Here is a 19,879-nt window from a genome sequence, read left to right as displayed (position 1 = left end):
TCACTGTTTTCATGACCTGGGCTCACATAGTGGGTAATCTTCAGACATCTCTCTTACCTAATACTTATATGGCTCTTGAACATTTAAGATTATTGCAAAAAAAAAAAAAAATAGTGCTGGCAAGTGCTTCACATAATGTTCTGCTAGGTAGTCGTATTTTTCTCAAAGATTAGTATAATTTAAATAAATAAGGCCCTAATTTTTTCCTCTCATACTGTTACTCAGAGCCTGTGTTTACAGGGTTATTATTGAGGCGCACCGGGGTGGCTCAGTCATGTAAGCATCCAACTCTTGATTTTGGCTCAGGTCAATGATCTCACAGTTTGTGAGATCGAGCTCCACCTCGGGCTCTGTGCTGACAGCTCAGAGCCTGCTTGGGATTCTCTCTCTCCTTCTCTCTCTCCCCCTCCCCCGCCCCCACACATGTACTCACACACTCTCTCTCTCTCTCTCTCTCTCAAAATAAATAATTTTTTTTTCAACGTTTTTATTTATTTTTGGGACAGAGAGAGACAGAGCATGAACGGGGGAGGGGCAGAGAGAGAGGGAGACACAGAATCGGAAACAGGCTCCAGGCTCTGAGCCATCAGCCCAGAGCCTGACGCGGGGCTCGAACTCGCGGACCGCGAGATCGTGACCTGGCTGAAGTCGGACGCTTAACCGACTGCGCCACCCAGGCGCCCCAAAATAAATAATTTTTAAAAAAAAAATATTACTTTGTTACATCCACACAGCACAGTGCCTTCACACACATCTCATTAAACCTCGTAACGATCCCAGAAAGGCAAGATGTACAGATGTTATTATTCCCATCAAATAGATGTGAAGAGGGAGACTCCTTAGATAAGAAACCTGACTTGTCAAAGACAACACAATTAGCACATGGCAGACCTCAGACTTGAATCTAGGTCTCCAAACTCCTTGCTGATTGCATATCCTGCCGCACCATGAACTCTCAATTACTCTCAGAACTCTCAGTAAATCAAGTGTGACTGAAATCAATAATTCCAAGAACCAGCGACAAGAAGCCTAAGAGAAAACAGTGAAAGGAAAGAGACGCAGGCAGGCCGGGCTGCGGTTCTGCACCGCCGTCACTGCATTATGGCCTTGGTAGAGTCACCGAAGCCCGCCCTCGCTCCCCTGCACTGTTCACTGGGCGCTCCTTTGTCCTGTCCAGTCTCCTTAAGATATAATCAAAGCTTACGTAAGGAGGAAGACACGCTTGGTGGTCTTAATAAAGACGCTGACTTGGGATGCCGAGATTGTATCTAGAAGCTGAAGGAAGGCAAGCTAGCCGTGGCCTCTATGCTTTATTATCTGTTATCCATTAAGTGATAGATTCCAACCCTGTGAAGTCTCGTGAGAGGTGTTCGGCTGTTGTCATTTTATGTTCTGCTAGAGTCAACAAATATTGCTCCCATGATGCTGGTGCCACATGTATTAGAGCGTGGACCATTTCAGTCTCCGTGCTGTGCAAGAGGAAAGATGAAATACCTCGTGCAAGGTCATAGAGCAGGTGACAGAACTGAGAAACGAGCCCTTTTCATGTGACTTCCAAGATCGAGTGTTTGACTGCTAGGCTTTCATTCTGTTAACTCCACACCATGGGAAACTACTATGTATTCTTGTCCTCAGCGTTCATGATTTGTGATCTGTCCATTGTCTTTTGGATATGCTGATCATTATCAGAGAAGACACAAATGAGTTGTCAAAGGACACCACTAAGTGGATGATGGAAGAATTAACTAGCTATAGTTTATTTATTTTCCAATATGAGAGAAAATTGGCCCAAAAAAGTTTAGCAAAGAAGAGGCAAGTAGATAATGGAGAAGTTCCCCCTGCCCTTTATTCTCTAGCTGAAAGGAAGGGGGGGGGGCGGTTCTTCTATGAAAGGATTAGATCTCTAGCCTCTTGGTTCCTTCCCCAGGTTGAAGGTACCTTTAGCACTGGGAAATCCAAGTTTCCGTGGGAATCCAAATATTGTCAGACCACCACACAGAGAACCGTGTGATGAGTATCTCCTTCTTCCAGCAGCTTACTTCTGTTGATGAAGATCACTAGAGCCCTATCCTATATTTTGATCTCAAGTTCAATAGAAATCCCAAGGATTGCCTGGTCCTTGGCTCAGTTAGGAGACATGGCCAATCATCTTCCGAAACCTATCATTTCCCCTACTAGGGAATACTGTTGAGCATATCATTTGCTACAACACACGTTCGCTTCTTTAGAAACACAGAGGAATTTTCCCTCAACTCTCAGCACAAGGACCGGTTTGTATGGATCTTACAATCCCAGCACTTTAGAAACCAATTCTATGCTTTTCTTTGCATTGGCTAGTAGGAAGCTCTGAGCCAAATTTGCAGCACCCTCCCACCCCCACCCAACTGCAGCGCTTTATATATTCATTCTCTTTGTCATGGTAACATTCAGCTTCAGCTTCGTCTCAACTTTCTGAATGCTTTGGAGTTTCTATTTAAAAAAAAAATCTTAAACTGTATTATAATGCATCTCAAGCTTTGTTATGTATCAGAATTCCCAGGAGGGCTTATAAAAACTCAGATTGCAGGGCCCCACTGCTCAGTTTCTGACTCAGCAGGTCTGGGGCAAGGTCCAAGAATTTGCATTTCTAGCAAGTTTCCAGGCGATGCTACCGCTGCTGGTCTGGGGATGTGGCTTGGAGAATAGTTGCTGCATCCTTTCTTCTTAAGCTACTTCAAGTCCTTTTTGGAATGAGGCAAGGTATAAATTAATAGATGATGATTAAATAGGTAAGAAAATGGAAAACTCTGGCATTGGCCTCTAGGGCACTTGCATTTTTTGATCCTGGTCCAAAGGGTTATATGTATGCTTGTGAAATGCGGTCTTATTAGATTAGGTTCATTGTGCCAATTTGTCTGGCTCCTTTTTGTACCCTCATTCTTTCATCCCAAAACTTGGCTCTTCCTCCTGAATTTGTATCCTCTGAAAAATGTGGTTATCACGCCATTTACTTCCACGTTCAAACTGCTGACAAAAAATAGTCACATTCTTAGTGACTTAGGGTGTTTGTAAAGAGGGTGAAGGATGTCGTGGGAGGGAATCTAAAATGTGAGACTAGCTGACATGTTTTAAGTTTCTTGAAATCACGAGCTCTCATGACTCTCTGAAACATCTCCTAGACCCTTTGAGTTCGTGTCTGACGAGTTTTCAATGAGACCATGAGGCCACAGTCTTGGTGGGTGATGGCAGGCCTCCCCTCCCCCCGTAGCGGTAATTGCTGCCCACAGAGGGTACAGCCTGACTGAGCCTCTAGTAAAGTCAGTTTCTGGATGCACGTCAGGATCATTGTGGTGTGCGTGTGTGTGTGTGTGTGTGTGTGTGTGTGTGTAGATATATATATATATATATCTTTTTTTTTTTTTCCCTAAATGTGTACATCTTGGCCTCAGCAATGAGAACCGCTTTAGCCCACGCACATATGCTCATGTGCCCTTAGGGCTGAGCAAAACTGTTTGAGTAGCCCAAAGCCAGCTGTTCCCCTAAAGAAGAAATGGACTCTTTCTTTCCTTCTTTTTTAAAATTTATTTTGTTTTTGAGGGACAGAAAGAGACAGAGTATAAGCAGGAGAGGAGGAGAGAGAGGGGGAGACACAGAATCCGAAGCAGGCTCCAGGCCCTGAGCTGTCAGCACAGAGGCCGATGCAGGGCTCCAACCCACAAACTACGAGATCATGACCTGAGCTGAAGTCGGATGCTTAACCGACTGAGCCGCCCAGGCGCCCCGAGGATGGACCCTTTCTGAGAAGGGTTCTCCCACAGGGCTTCATGATAGTTGGAGGGCCCCCCAGAAGCAGGCAGATATCTAGAAACCCCCATTCTGATTTCTCTGATGATGGGGCAAGGGGAGAAGAGGAATTACCTGTGGCTAGATAACATTTATGGGACACTTGCTATGTAGCAGGCATGTCTCACAAGGGTAATTTTTTACGGCAACCATAACAATGCTAAGAGATAAATCCTGTTACCACAGTTTACAGAGATCAGAACCGAGGCATGTCGAGGTTCACGGAGCCAAGGTGGGAACGTGAGCGGTGTGGGTCCAGAGGCTGTACTTTTGCCTGCTGTGTTTTGCTTTGCTTTGGACGGACCACCCCTCCGTTTTCCCAGTTGTAGAGAGGGGGGCTTCTCGATTCATCTGTCACATTGAGTGCTTACTACATACTGAGTATTGGATATCCGAGTGAACAGGGGGCCCAAAATTATAAAAGCTGATGACAGTGTGGCGTGATGGGTGGTTTTACAGAAGTACTGGCAGAGAGCTCCCACGGCCACCAGGACGTAGGCTGTCCCGCAAGACGACCACGATGTCAGAACACTGGCCCCGAGAAGGACTTCCCCAAGGGATTATTGCAGTGGCCCGCTGCAATCGCTATAGCGAAATTTAGATCCTTGGCTGTGGCCCTCTGGCTCCTCCCCAAGCGATTTGCTTGAAAGCCTTGAGCCTTAGTTTTCTCACCTCAAAAATGGGATAGCAACGTGCTCGCCCTTTGGGGTGCTGGTGCGACATGCATGTGACAGCACAGGTAAAACGGGAGGCCTCACGCACGGGAAGTACTCCATAAATGTGAGCCGCGGTCATTGTCACCACCCCCCACCCCACCATCTCCACGCAAAGAAGGTGTCGTAGGTCAGATTCCAGGGGAAGCAGACCCTGAGACTGAGGTTTGCATGCAGGAGGTGTGAGGGGCAGAACTCTAGGAGACAACCCCTCTGTAACGTGTGAGGGCAGCTGGGCTGGGTAGAGGATGAAGTTAAATGCTGACATAGAAGCAAGACGGACTCGTTGTATCCATGGAAAGTTCCAGAGCTATGATGGCCCCACAGGTCGTCATGAATCAAGGCCAGGGGACTAGGCTTTCATACCCTCGGATGAGAGCTGCCCCAGGGAGGGAGCGCAGTCTGGGGCAAGGTGGCCTCCTTCAGCTGAGGGCAGTGCCTCCGCAGGGGTACAGCTGTGACTGATCAGCCACCATCACTCCTGGTCCCGGGTCCTAGAAGGGGGTTCTGGGGGGTGCACCCAGTATCCACTACAAGACGGGTGGCACATTCTTCCTTTGCAGGGTTTTATTCCTTTGGTGGGCACAGAGCAGTTGTCCCTGATGCTGAATATTTATGAAGCTCCTTTTTTTTTTAATATATGAAATTTATTGTCAAATTGGTTTCCATACAACACCCAGTGTTCATCCCAAAAGCTGCCCTCTTCAATGCCCATCACCTACCCTTCCCTCCCTCCCACCCCCCATCAGCCCTCAGTTTGTTCTCAGTTTTTAAGAGTCTCTTATGCTTTGGTTCTCTCCCACTCTAACCTCATTTTTTTTTCCCTTCCCCTCCCCCATGGGTTTCTGTTAAGTTTCTCAGGATCCACATAAGAGTAAAAACATATGGTATCTATCTTTCTCTGTATGGCTTATTTCACTTAGCATCACACTCTCCAGTTCCATCCACGTTGCTACAAAGGGCCATATTATGAAGCTCCTTTGTATGAAATTTGCATGCATTCTTACAACTAAGGCAGGGAGGGTGCGAAAGAGAATGCGATCTTTCAGCTGGGACCTGAGAATATACGAGGAAAGGGAAAGGCAGGAATTGAAGAGATCAAAGCACCGAGAAAGGGGCAGAGACTGAAGAAAAATAGGAAAGGTGAAAGCAGGTGGGTTGTCAAAACACATGCAGGATTGGTCAGTCCTGGGAAGGTCAGTGAAAAATTGGAGTTCGGGGCTTTCTATGGGTCCGTGGGAAATCACAGAATGCTGGATAGGGCGTGGACATCAAGGAGAACCTGTCAAGCCCCAGGTGGGAAGTCTGGACTTCCCTGGGCTCGGGGAGCATCAGTGGCGACCCCTGCCAGCTCCCCAAAGAAGAAGAGGGCCCCAAAGCAGGATATGCGCCTTCTTCACTCTGCTCTCGCCTGGCTGTTGCTGAGTTCATCAAAGCACTGAACTCCACATCCAAGCGGGGGCAAAGCAGCGGATGTGTGAGGCATTCCCTCATTTCCCCAGAACTGACGATTTTGGTTTTGTTTCTCCATCTCAGCTGATAACTTGAGAAAGCCCAGGACAATAGGCATTGGTCTCGGAAGATCTAGCTCCCAATTCTTTTTTTTTTTTTTTTTTTTTTTCTTTTTGGGCTCGTGTAAGTGCCTGTTGGGTTATCTCAAGACTGTGAGAATACACTGATACTAATCTACTAGGGGAGCCAAAAAAAAAAAAAAAAAAAAAAAAAAACCACTCATTGTCTAAAACAAGGACACCTTTTAGGCAAATCTCAAATGGCATCTCTCATTTGAGAGCAACCAGAATTGTCCTGGATGGACCTCAGGATAGAGAAGCCACCTGTGTTCCATCAGACTCTCCTCTCCCCACCGCTGCCCCGTGGTTCCCGACACTGGCCCCCTCCACGTGACCCTGCCCGCCCTGTCTCACCACTGTTTTTAGATCAACAGACCACTGCGGCCATTTGAGACCTATTGAAGTTCTCTGACACATCTGATGTTCTTTGTAATCTACCATTGTGTTTATTAAGTCAATAACGCTGTTGTTGCCCCACCCAGATCCCCTTATCCACAAAATCGGGATGATGATGAGGGCAGCACAGTTTGGGCTACGGTTGTACAAGTCAGTTTGATTCCCTCTGAGAGAGGAAATACATTCAAATCCTGTGTCCAAATTAGCATTCAAAACACATTTCTGTAGTATTCTAACATGGAACAAAATGGCCAATGACTGAGAGTCTAAATATCAAGGAGCCAGCTTTCAACAGAAACAGAAGAGCGTGGTCCAGATGGGTCCAAAACAAGCTCTCCTTGATCCCAAGACTAATCCCTTGATTTTTGGACCCAGAGTTATTTATTTACTCTCAACCTCTCCTGAGGACACAGCGGGTATTTGTTCCTAAGAAGGTTTCTAAAAAGGTTAAAATCTCTATGTTCCTTGTTAGACGTTGACCAAGTCATTGACTTCAAACGGGTGCCTGGCAGTGATTGGTTATGTAGAACATTCAGTCTAATTCAATTTAAATTCAGCGAGCCCCCCTGTGACTTGGGGCTTGGCATCTCCACTTCTCAGGAGTTCGGAGAGGACAAATAAATGACTACATGGTGCGACAGTCCCCTTAACAAGAGACGGTACAAAGGTCATAGCTAGCACAGAGGGCAGTTACTGACTCGCTTAGCAGGAATCACGGAGGCATCCCCAAGAAACCATCACTTAGGAAAGGGTGTATTCTTTGCTCCTCTTCTCCCAACCTCTTCTCCCTCATCCAACCTCTAAGTGGCGGGGAGAAGCCAGTGTCAGACATTGCAAGGCGCTTCCTGCTTGACTCCTTCCTGGAGACCCAGAGAGGCGGGGGCTCCGCAGAGAAACAGCCCATTTTTGCTATGATGTGACATTATCCCTTAAGTCATTGCTGCTGTTAAAAACAGCATTTAGTAAAACAGTTGTTTCAATTGGGGGAATAAATGGGGTGAAGTCTAGAGTAGCAAATTGTGCAACAGAACATTCTGCAGCGGTGGAAATGTTCTGCATCTGTGCTGTCCAGTATGGTGGCGTTGGCCATATATGGTTACCAAACACTTGAAATGTGGCTAGAGTGATTAAGGAACTGAACTTTTAACTTTAGTTAATTAATATTTAAATGTAATTAACCTAAGAAGAAAGCAGGAGCAGCATCACTATCCTATTGTCTTCCCCACAGATTATGAGCAACTCCAAGGCAGAGTTTGTCTTAAAATACACCTCTCTCAGTGTTCACTGCTTAGCACAGGGGGGGCCTTGCAGAAAACGATTCCTCCGCTGAAGGGGTCAGTAGGAAAATAGCTAGGAGTGATACAAGCTCTTTCCTTCCTTCTTGCTGAAGAGAACGAGCTCAGTCGTGCTCGATGCTTGGCGGCAGCCTTATTGAGTATGTTGGTGTAGCAGGAAGGGTGGAGGGGGACTGAGAAGATCAAAGTCCTGCTTGATTGATGTGCTTTGGGAAAAGCAAAGATTTACTTCTGGAAGGTAAAAGAATAGGTGTGAAAGGTGAGCAGAGATAAATGTACGAGACCAGGAATCTAAGGGTAGGATTTGCGAGTCTGGGGGAGTTTGAAGAGCACGGGGGCCAGGTTAAAGGTTAGCAGGAGGCACAGAGGATGGAAATGGGAAGAGGAAATTTTTGAGGGGTTTTTCTCTGTAGCACAAATGCGACCTGCTTTGGTGTTTTCCAAGGGACTCGACGGAATTTGACAGTGCTTTGAAATTCTATTGGAAGTTGGGCTTCTATTCAAGAGCGAACAGACCCAACTACATCAAGGATACAAAAGGGAAAAGAAGAATAGGAAAAGCAAAGGCAATGTCAAAAGAGCAAAAAGAAGAAGTCAAGTCTCCCCCATGTGCTGTTGGCTGAGGACAGAGAGGTTGAGGCTCCAAGGGAGTGGGTGGGTGAAAACTGCCTTTGTTATCCATTTCCCATGAAGGAGCAGTCCCAGAAGAAAGGACCTTCTCCTTTATGGTCAGGCAGAGAAGTTTCTCATGGATCTGAAGGCAGATAAACTTGGAAGGGCTGTTTTAGGAAGGTGGGCACATTGCTAGCTGCATTTAGCGACCCAGGTTCTGGCTGCGAAATGCCGACTCAAAGTTTATTACAAGGTCCCCAGGAAGTACAACGTTAGTGAGTTTAGCTGGGAGGCTAAAAAGAATCCATTTACAAGATCATTCAGACCAATCATAGGAGCGGTGGCTCCCCATTAATAGCTCCCCATTAGCTGATAGAACTAGGTGTACTATAAACAAATGAAAAAACAATTCTTTCTGAAAAACAATTCTTTTTTTAAAAACAAGAAAGAAAAGAAAAGAAAGTCTGTAATTTGATGGATAGTCTGTTTGAAGAAGTACGCGTGTCTGTATTGAGAGGAAGGAGAGGGGGCCACAGAGCACAGCCTGAAAGCCTCACCAGTTTAGTGTAGAACTCAGACTGTCTGGGCCAGTGGGGCTGCCCCACCTTGTATCTGTGTGCCTGAATAGCAGCTAAGCCTTCTGGGGAAAAGAAAAACAATCATCCTAAGGGAACTACAGGTTGGAGCACATAAGTCTGCACGAAGACACTTGTGGCAATACAAGGGGGGGAAGGGGCTTGATTCTGATATGTGGTATATCACCCTTCACCTCCAGGGGCTTGAGTCTAGGACAGAGGAGGGAAGAATGGGTACGAAATCCATGAAGATGAAGCCCTGGAGAGAGACCCGGGCTCAGTCAACATCAGCTCTCTTTGTCTCACTACTTGTGTGATCTTTGGCAAGTTCCCTCACCCCTTTGATCCTGTGTCTTCATCTGTGACATGTTTGGTACCCTAGAAATTCCTATAAAACCTGTAACATAAGTACTCAATGAAGGTCGTTACGATAATAGTGATGATGAGGAATTAACGAAAGAGCGTTACATTTATTGGCTCCGAAAAGCAGGGGCATGCGTACCTAGGGTGGCATACGTTGCTTATAAATGGAGTAGAAAGGGTGCCACAGCCTACAGGGAGGGCCGCACCCCCTGGGATGGAGAGGAAATGGGGGAACTTGGTGAGATGGCTCCAGCTCTGGTGGGAGGGGCAGGACAGGACAATAGCAGGGGGTCAGAATCAATGAGGCGCGTGAGGGCAACACCCCCTAGGAAACCCTTGCACCCGCCTGGCAGATTTTGAAGGGGGAGGGTCCTGATACCTACCAAGGAAAGTAGGAACAGAGTCATGGACATACCGTTTGTTTTCAAAGACTGGGTTTTCTCCCCTAGTAGTCTGAAAGGCGTATTTATTTCCCAGTGTTCCTGAGATATAACTGACCTATAACGTTGCATTAGGTTAAGGGGTGCAACGTACGGATGTGATACATATGTATGTCGTGATATGATTACCACAGTAGGTTTAGTTTGGTTAAATCTCATTTTAGCATCCAGGCTGCTGGGGCCTGGGTCCCCGGGGGGACAAGCCGGAATGCTCGAGTAAATGCTCCTGGAATAACGGAATAACAACCCCCAGACGTAGCACGATGGGTTGTCTTCAAGATCCCTGGCTTCCAGCACTCGGTGCAGCGGGATGTCAATAAGGAGAAAATTACAGAGCATCTTGAGAAGTCAGAGACCCGCATTTCCCAGCCTAGGGAAAGTAGTGATTAGAGAATTCAAAAAGTGAACATCCAGCTTCAAGAGAACAGATTGTGTGAAGGAGAGGTAAAACTGTATGAATACGTAGCTCCTTTGGTGTCCTCGCCAGTCTCCGCGAAAAGACCCACAAGCTGGAGAGATCCAGACCTCCTGACAGAGGAAACCGAGGTGACAGAGGGGAGCCTGTGTGGACCGGCTACCACCCGTATCAGGAAAGTAAACACTGTTGGTGTTTGCAAGTGGCAAGGCAACTTCTGTTGAAATGTACATCTAACATTTGGGGGACGGTCGGTAATGTATTCGCTCATTCCCCAAACATGTATCGAGTGCCTACTGTTAACCAAGCACCAGGCTTGGTGCTCACCAGTGAAGTGATAATAGAGAAAGTTTCTAGAATTTCCAAGATTACCAAATAGATTTAAAAGACAGTGGGCCTGACATTTGGAAATATTATATATGTGTCGTTTAATATGATTCAACAACTTGGTGCTGAGAATGTAATGTCCCGGGATAGGAAATGGGGCTGCCTTCCAGTCCCCTCTCTGACCCTTCACTTTTTGTGGTGAAGAACAGAGTCTCCCATCACCCATGACGGCTGCCATTTTGACCATTTTTTACCCCTCTCTTCTGGTAACTGCCCTCCATTCCTTTTGGAGTATGTCCCCACCCCCTCACACACACACACACACACCCTCACACACACACACACTTCATGTGTTCCTGGTAAGGCAATCAAAGTGTCCCATTCTTCTAGATCAGGGTAGGGGGATGTGAGATGCACACGTGGCCAATCACAGCACCTTAACCCCTTGGGCCAGACAGAGAGAGAGAGAGAGATCCAGGGGCTGATACGTGATTCATGGAGGGCCATTAAGATTACTTCCTCGATGTATGGAAGGCGGGAGAAAACCGTTCTCTCTGGGGCTTGCTACACTCGCACGAGGCAGCTGGGGCAGAAGGCCGCCATCTCTCCGAGTCTCAAGAAGGAAGCTCGTTGCAGGCAGAGCACATGAAGCTAACTCATGAGAAGAAGACACAAGATGGAAGGGAAAGGAAAGGGGAGAGCCTAGAATTCCAGAGACAACGTCATCGCGATGGTCAGCATGGCGGACATAAGGAAAAGAGAAGTCAGAGCAGAAGATCTCTGTGCTTAGCCCGGCCTCTGGCCCACGGTAGGAGCACCAGGCATTGTGCCTCCGACTCCTCTCTTGTTCCTTCGGGAATTCATCTGAGTCTTCTTGTGTACGTCACGGCATGATGGCACATCCTGTCTGGGGCTACTTTGGATGTTAGCGTTTTGGAGTCTGATTAGGGCCTCTATCCAGAAAACTTTACGTAAAGTTGGGACTTTTTAATGTCCTACTTCTTCTCCCTACCATTAACATATATGAAGCATATACTACACTACAAGGACTTCATTCATTCATCAAATATGAAAATGCCAACCTCATCGCTAGAGACTTTAGACGTGTTATGTCTTTTTATCCTCACACACACACACACATACACACACACACACACACAAAATTACCCCCTGAGTACTATAATGGTACCCATAGCACAGATGAGCAAACTGAGGTAATGGAAGACTAAGTCATTTTCCTAAGGTTAGACAGGTTGCTAAAATGATCTGATCTAAGATTCGAATCCAGGTCTGTTTCATTCCAGGCATTAACTATTTTATAACCAGAAAGCATACGTCCTTCCCATCCCACCTGGGTATGTTGTCCATGCCGGCCCGAGGAATGAATCATCATCATTCCCTTCACAGAAGACCGTTATCCTGCATTGGGCTCTGGGGACTACAGCCATTTAGACAAGTCAGGAGTAAGCGGGCCCGTTGTTTCACTTCCTGGGGTGGGGGGCGGTGTGGGGGGGTCGGTCTAGGAAAGCACCGTCTCGCACACCCCTGGCTCCAGAACAATGATCGGGATGAGGCTTGGGTGAGGGATCAAGGGTCACTGGCAGAATGAGATTGAGGACAGAAGCTCCCTGTGTGTGTTTCCATCAAGAAAATATAACATTCAAAGATGAAACAGCCTCTTTCACTGAAGCATAAATTTCGTCTCCTGGGCCTTCAAACATTGAATTTACTCATTTTAATACCAGGGCTCCAACCGATTTTCTGTGTGAGATCACACACAGAGGAATCAAACTAATTTGAGACTACACGCCCGCCACCCTTTTCCTGTGAGGAGGCTCGTCTTGTTTCCAATTAAACTTTTTCTTCTATGACGAATGCCAAGATGCCAAAAAAGCTCCCTATTGAGAGAAGTGCCAGGAACGTGGGGTCGTGGGGGCGCCATTTCCCCATGCCTGGGTGAGCCCTGTTGTCCGTGTTGGATGCTAGTGATGTGCCCAGAGGTGGTGGGATTTGGGTTCCTCTGAATGAGAGCGAACCAAACTCCAGAGGCTTGACGGTCCTGCACATCCAGCTATCCTAGAAATCCCTACTGTCGCCCTCGGGTGGGCAGGCAGAGGGCCATCGCGAGTGAGGGTCACAACAGGTCAGTCCAAATGCATACCGACCCTGGAAATTAGATTCAAAAGCCAGCACCCTGCCCCCTGGTGCCAGTGGCACAGCAGGACCAGGGACCAGAGGGTGGGGTCAAGTGCCCGCCCATCTTTTACAGCCTGGCTGACTAAGGAAGGAAATAGCCTTCCCTGAGCCCCCGCTGTGTGCAGGGCGCAGTCAGGACGTGACAGACCCTCAGCTGGTCTCACAAGTACTGACACGTGGGTGCAATTACCAAGGCGAGGCTATGGGCAAGTGGAAGGAACTGTCTGCTTAAGATCACCCAGCCATGGTGGGGTCGAGTTGGGGTCTGAACTTGGATCTGTTGTAGCTTCTCACCGCTTGCAGTGCAGCTCTCTTAGAAAGTAAGCACGATAACCTCAGGGGGTCATGAGGATCCGATGTAATGCGGAGAAGGACAACGAGCTTTGTGGCAGCTAAGACAAGCGAGGGGTAGGGTGAGCGTAAATATCAGCCGTCACGCCCTTTGCGCGTCACGGGCCACCTGCCGTTGGTTTCTTCTGAGATCAGGCTGCCGTTTCTGGGAACCTGCTCCGCGTCCGGTGTTCCGTAAGATGTCCTATGCTTCCTTTTTCTGTGAAACACAAGAAGCACTGATTCTGGGCTTCCTTTCTTCCTCCAATTGCTGGGGAGGCAAGAAGTCCATTCCATTATCGGCTGAAGAGAAGACACAGCCACCACCCCCCCACCCCCGCCCTCACCGCGGAGGACCCAGTTAAAGGGAAGATGCACATTTTCCCGGATAAATAAGATCCCCGAAGTAGCGTCTCCATCTCGCATCATCACCAAGCGGGGCTCGGTGTGAGTCAGACAGAGTCATCCTCTCCTGTCAAATCCTCGTATCTCTCTCCGATACAGAGTCATCCAGAACACTTTGTTCCAATCATCATGGCAGAGTGGCTTCCTGGCCAAGCCAAGGACCTGGCTTCCTGGCCAAGAGACCGTCCACGCGATTTCTCAGTTTTATAAGCACTCGTGTCACTTAACCTCCTGCACTCCATTTGTTTATGTGAATAAACACAGGAAAGATACTACTGGCCATATTTCATTAGATGGGCCTCACCAGTGACAGTTTAATGCCGTGTTGTTTGGGGATATGGTACAGGCAAGTTGCCAACGTCGCAGTAGCCCAATCGAGGCAAAGGGGGCAGAGGCAGAAACCTGAATGTCTTGAGTGGATCCAAGGAGTGGTGACTATGTTTCATCAGCATGGGTATTCTGGGTCAACAGTCCTAGCCATCTGATGTTAAGTAGGTCTCCAAAGAGTCCCATAGATCGGCAACGGAGGGAAAGAGGACGTGGTTTAGAAATACAAATGGCCATTTTGGGGGTGGGGGGCGAGATGGCACCGTGCAACTTTGAGTCCTACCCGTTACACTTTAGGTCAGTGAAATGCATTCCTGTTCTTTCTCTGTGTTCCTGCTTCCAGTCTTTGTGTCTGCCTGCCTCTCTCTACCTCTTGGTCCTCACTGTCTGTCCTTTCCCTCTTGTGCCTTTGTCACCGAATCCCTCTGATTTTCCCAAACGTAAAGAGTGCAGGAACAAAGCTGGCTGGGACCTTCACACTGCTTTTCCACGTAGCAGTCTGTGATCTTAACATGGCTCTGAATGTCCATTTCCCAACTTGAAAATGGAGATAGTAATACTGATATTGTGGAGTCGTCCCTAGGATAACAGGAAACAAAGCCCCTGGCAGGCATTTCAGTTCCTGGCTCCTCATGAGTGCTGAGTAAGTGTGAGTTCCCTCCCCTGGCTCAATGCCCTCCACCTCTGCGACACGTTAGAAGCCCACCCGTGTGTTGGCCTTCCTTTCGTGTGGCCTGCCCTCGGCCCATTTTCAGATCAGCCAATGCAGCCATGACCGGCTGGGACCATTTTTCATCCAACTGCTCTCATTCTAGCAGTTTCATGTGGCCTCTCTCTGTAAATCAGTCTGGGAAAATAAATGTCCCCGATCCATTAGTGCCTTTCCATCACAAGCCAATTTGAGCCACAAACCAGAGACAAGGCTTGTTAATGGCCACTTAAATATATTTCCGCAGCCCAGCCTGGAGACCCTCAGCTCAAATCCTCCCAGCTCCTGTCCAAGAAAAGCCCCACTGTGACAAGACTTCTGGCAGCAAAGGCAGTTGCGGCGGGTGGGGGGAGGGACCGTGTTCCCTGGTTTGCCTAAAACAGTCCCAGTCTGCTCCTGCTGTCCCAGAGTAACTATGAATAGTGCCCCTTTAACACCCCAAAAGTTCCAGTTTGAATGAGACACCAGATGGAAACCAAGAATAATAATGTAATAATAGCTATCATTTATTGACCATTTGTATATGCCAGGCATCACCAAAAAGGTCTTTCTACGCCATATCTCATTTAAACTCGATGACAACACTGTAAAGGGAGGTCCTATTATTATCTCCATTTTATAGACCAAGAAGCTCAAGTTTAGAGAAGTAAGCGACACATTCAAGGTCAGCCAGTATACAAGGTGATGTCTGTGCCACATTCAAACCCCTTTTGCCTGGGCAGCACACCCATCCCCCGCCTGCTGGGAGTGCTGGCCGCTCAGGGCTCAGTGCAGTGCCCCAACCCCCTTCCCTCTTCTGGAGGAACAGCGCTCAAACAGGAGTCACCATTGCCTGAGAGGCTCCCTGCCCCCACTCAGAAGGCGTCCCACAGCCCAGACCTGACTGAGGACAGCAGGCCAGAGGGCGTGGGGAACACAGAGACTTCCCCTATTGCCGCGAGGTCAGACTCTAAGGTATGATTCATGCCCCAGAACTCCTGGCAGGATCCAGGGCAGATGAAATCCTTGGCTTAGCTCCTCCCTTGTCCGGCTCCCCTTACGTCCCTTTCCCCAAAAGCACCCCCTCAATCAACCACTTAAGAGAGCAGCCTTGTGTCTGGCTCTGCCTCTAGGGGGCAAGACCCATGACCTATGGTTAGCAAGAGACGGGGCTGGGACTCCTGTCTAGGAAGGTCTCAGTCTTCATCAAAGAGCAAACGTAACATGACATCGCCTATAATATCCACGTGATTAAAATGACGGCCTCCAAGTCCTCAAAGAAATAAGTCACACAGGCACAGACAGGACAACAGAGGTGGCAACAGTGACAACAACCACTCCTCATTTAGTGCCAGTCTCGTTTTTGCATCTGATCCTCTCGACAACAGGAGGTTCATCTTGTCTGCGTTTTGCATTTGAGGCGTGGCAAGCTTGGACAGGCGGAGATGTGTCCACCGAGGCCACACAGATAAAAAGTGCTGAGGCTTGGGCCTACCTCCAGATCTTTCGCCTTCCAAAGGCCACGTGCTGTTTCCGCATGGCCATTTAAGTAGCTTGCCGTGTAAACTGCTCAGTGAACGGGTGACGGGACCGGTTCCCCATCAAAGCTGATGCTCTTGTCACCAATTAGAAGACTCTGTAATCCCTCCCGCCCTGCACTCCCCAAAACGGTTCTTTCTGAGCTGCATTTGACCAGCATGTCTCCCTTTGGGGAGAAAAGCCATATTACTTTGGAACTAGCCAGAGAATGTTCTCTTAAGTCAGACATAAAAAAAAAAAAAAAAAAAAAAAGCCATATTCACTGAAGAAGGGAAGGAAAGCAAGCTGGCACTGCATTGCCAAAGGTCCAGAGAGGTAAATCACATTTCCTGTGGCTCTCCCACAGAGGGAGACAAATGGAATAAAAGGAAAACAGCAGACGAAGATTCAGATCCTAACTGTACTATCTGTGTGATGTTTTTAGCAAATTACTCAACATCTCCAAGCCTCAATTCGCTCCAGTATAATATCCATCTTCTTGCACCATAAATGAGAAGGAGTTAATGCGATCAAATAGGCATTTCCCTGAACCTCTTCTCTTCCATTCCCATACAATGTATGGAGTAACCAACCTGGACCCTCATTCCAGGTCTGAAGAATACTAGTTCAGACGGAGTCTGCTTTATTCCCAAGCAAATAGCATATCCTACTTGATGATAAAAGGTTTCCATTAAAAACAGCACATAAAGGGGGACCTTCATCCAGGAAGCCATCAGGTGATTCATAAAAATACAGAATGAGTCATCCTGGCTCCCAAGGCTAAACTTACAATCAGTGGGCATCTTTGGCCTGCCAATCCTAGCCCAGTGTAGGAGGAAAGACCCAGCGGGCAATCTTCACAAACCTACTTCAATCCCCCCTTGCAAAACCGATGAACTCTGCTTCCAGCTTGGGGAAATGAAAATCAATCTGGGCCCTTTGCAATACCGGATTCCAAATGTTGCCCCATGTCTGGTTGGCTTACTGAACAACTAGGGTGGGGAATCTGCAGTGATTCCAGAGTGTGTGTGTGTGTGTGTGTGTGTGCGCGCGCGCGTGCACAGCTCCAATAAAAAACAGGCTTGTGCATCTGGCTTTGAAAATCAATCTCCTGGCTTTCATCTTGACATTTATTATTTCAAAATGCTTCAGTTCCTATCAGCCTCTAGGCAATTAGCATAAGACTAGAGAACCCAGACCTATTTGTACTGCAAATGATGCTCTCTTCTTTAAAAAGTAGCTTCAACATTTTTACCCTCTGAACATCCCCTCTGACAAAAAGTCCTAGAATCCAATTTGGATGAAGGGGCATAAATTGTGTATACACATAGGCATCTATACCCTATTTCTCATCAGTGGTGAAGAAAGGAGAATTACCAATAAATACATGGTTTTAGTTTTACAAGCCAGACGTTCTTTCACCAGCAAGTCAAGCAAAAGAATGACTCTACCATCCCCGTCCGAGCGTCTTTTCTCAATCCGTTCATTCAGCAATAACTTAGTCCTTCAGCAGCAACTGATGCGGGACATACTGTGTTCCAAGCACAATGCTAGGCATTGGGGATTTTTTGGTGAAAAGGGCCGACGTAAGCTCTGCCTTCTGGGATCAATGTGCTTGGTTCATCAAGAGTTAACAAAATAGAACTACACAGGATCCCCCAGTTTGCAAAAGCCTCTTCCCTTACCCTGAATTCCCAAAAGTCATGTCTGGAGTCGACTGTGACCAGCTACATGTATGAAGAGTGAGTCAGAGATCATTGCCTGCTTCTCTTGACAGCCACCTTCCAGCCTGCCATGGAGTCCTGCACCTGCTCTCAAGGCAGCGACTGGGAGGAGAATCTCCTTTGCGGTGTTTTTTTGTTTTTTTGGGGTTTTTTTTTTGTGGTTGTTGTTTTGCCTCTGCGTATGTTCCCAGAGTCTAGGTCTGGGATTTAACCTAAGAACAGGTAGGCTGACTGCTGCTTTGGGGGGGGGGGGGGGAGCAGTGACTGCTGGGGATTTTAAAACACAGACGTGAGACAGGGTAAGTCCCTCTCACTGTGCTGAGGGCAAGTTCCCCTTGGGAGCTTCCCATGCTGCTGCATGAAGAACTCAGAGTGTTGGATCCAGTGAACCCTTTGGGTTGAGCCCTCCCTCCTAGAACTTCAGAGAAAGGATCATAGTGACAGCACACAGAGAGGCTTAAGCACTCCAAGGGGAATCCCAGGCGGGCCTAACTCTGAAGTTCCCCCAGGAGGAGTGGGGAATAGGAAGGGTACTCCGACTGCTGAGCTCCCTTTGAGACGGGGCGGGGGGGGGGGAGAAGATGACCAGTTGTTTGCTTTTCCTCTTCGGAAAAGCACAGAAGAGAAGACGCTGGCGGGGAAGAGCGAGCCTTGGCCTCACCCGTGACCAAGCTCAGATGCTCCAGGACCTAACCCCCCGCCCCCGCCCCTGCTTCCCAGTGCCTTTCCCCATCCCCCGGGTGCCAGAGGAGCGGAGTGCACCAGCGGGGAGGGAGAACGCACCTCCCCAGCCCTCACTCTGTCGCCAGACCCGGCAGCAGTACAGCATAGAGGTTTAAAAAGAGTGAGTAGGAAATCCTGGCCAGGTCAGTTAGTGGCGGCAGGGAGACCTTGGGCAAATCGCTCTTTCTGCGCCCCGGCTTCCTCGCATGAAACGCCGGACAATGACGGTCCCTAACTCGTTGGGTCCCAGGGAGTATTAAATAAGATCGCACACCTAAAACTCTAAAAACGATGTCTGGCACACAGTCCTCCAACGGTTATTATTATTCTTTAACCGTGTTACCAAACTCCCTCTCCCGGCAGCTCAGCTGTCCTACCCGACGGAGAGCCCCCCGCCGCGCAATCTCCCAGACCCCGGGGCGCTGGGCGCCACCATCCACCCCGTTCCTCCCCGCCGAGAGCTCACAGTCCCCTCCGGTCACCCCTAGATCCGGCTGGGAGAGGGCGCGGGGCCACCTCGCGGCATCCTCCCCCGCCTCCGCCGGCCGCCGGCCGCGGGGAGGCTCGGGGACCCGCGGGAGGGCGCGGAGGGGGCGCCCACGGCCACTCTTCCCCGCGCAGCGGCCGCGCCGAGGCTCCGCCACCCCCGCCCCGGGAGCGCCGAGCGCGCAAAGAGAGAAAGCGAGAAAGACGCGGATACTGGACCAGGCTTTGACGCGGATCTTGAGCTCGCCGTCCTGCGGCTCGGGCATGGCCTTCCTGGTGACCCGCAGCTTGTTGAGCCCCCCGAAGCCGGCCAGCACCACGGCGCGCATCTCCTGGGCGTCCCCGAGGCGGTGAGAGCCGCCGCCGCCGCCGCCCTCCGCAGGCTCCTTGCCTGCCTCCTTCTCGATCATTTGCTCCGTCTCCTCCGCCTTCTCCACGCCTTCCTTGGCCATGGCGCACGGGGGGCGCGGGGCGCACGGGCTGCGGCGGCTGCGGCGCGGGGGGCTCGGGCTCCTCTCCCGCGGGTTCCTCCTGTTGAATGTGGGATGCTCCGCTGTGCAATGGCTGCAGCCTCCGCGAGCCGCGCTAAGGGCCACAGCCTCCGCCGTAATCCTCGCAAGAGCCGCGCCCCCGTCCGCCCCACCCCTTCACCCCGCCACCCTCGCTCCCCGCCCCCCCTCCCTGCCCCAGCGAAGCCTCGACTCCACTTCCAGAGCCGGTCTCAAATCGGGCTTCTGATCGCAGCCCCAGAGCCCAGACTTGCCCAAGACTCGTGAATAAAACACGCAGAGAGGACGCCGTGTCCTCGGCGGGCGGCGCAGTACTTTGTTATTTACGGCACAGGCTCGGCGCCTTGAAATGGACAGAGTGGAACGTCTGGGCCTGGAGGATGCCTCCCGGAGACAGGGTTGCCTCCTCCCGCACGGGTCTGCGGGGGCAGGCGGGAGAGACGG

The 19,879-nt window shown here is 49.3% G+C and overlaps 1 protein-coding gene across 1 annotated transcript in view; it reads right to left on the bottom strand.

Moving 5' to 3' along the window:
* The window catches only part of VAT1L (vesicle amine transport 1 like), a 149,680-nt gene extending 130,163 nt beyond the window's left edge, over positions 1-19,517 (bottom strand). The window contains exon 1 of the mRNA XM_045439815.1: positions 19,146-19,517. Coding sequence (XP_045295771.1) covers positions 19,146-19,378 — 233 coding nt within the window. The 5' untranslated portion in view covers positions 19,379-19,517. The remainder of the gene's footprint in view (positions 1-19,145) is intronic.
* Between the last annotated feature and the right edge of the window lie 362 nt (positions 19,518-19,879).

Source organism: Leopardus geoffroyi, chromosome E2 (assembly GCF_018350155.1).
Source record: "Leopardus geoffroyi isolate Oge1 chromosome E2, O.geoffroyi_Oge1_pat1.0, whole genome shotgun sequence".
Lineage (NCBI taxonomy): Eukaryota > Metazoa > Chordata > Mammalia > Carnivora > Felidae > Leopardus > Leopardus geoffroyi.
This window is presented reverse-complemented; position numbering and strand designations above follow the sequence as displayed.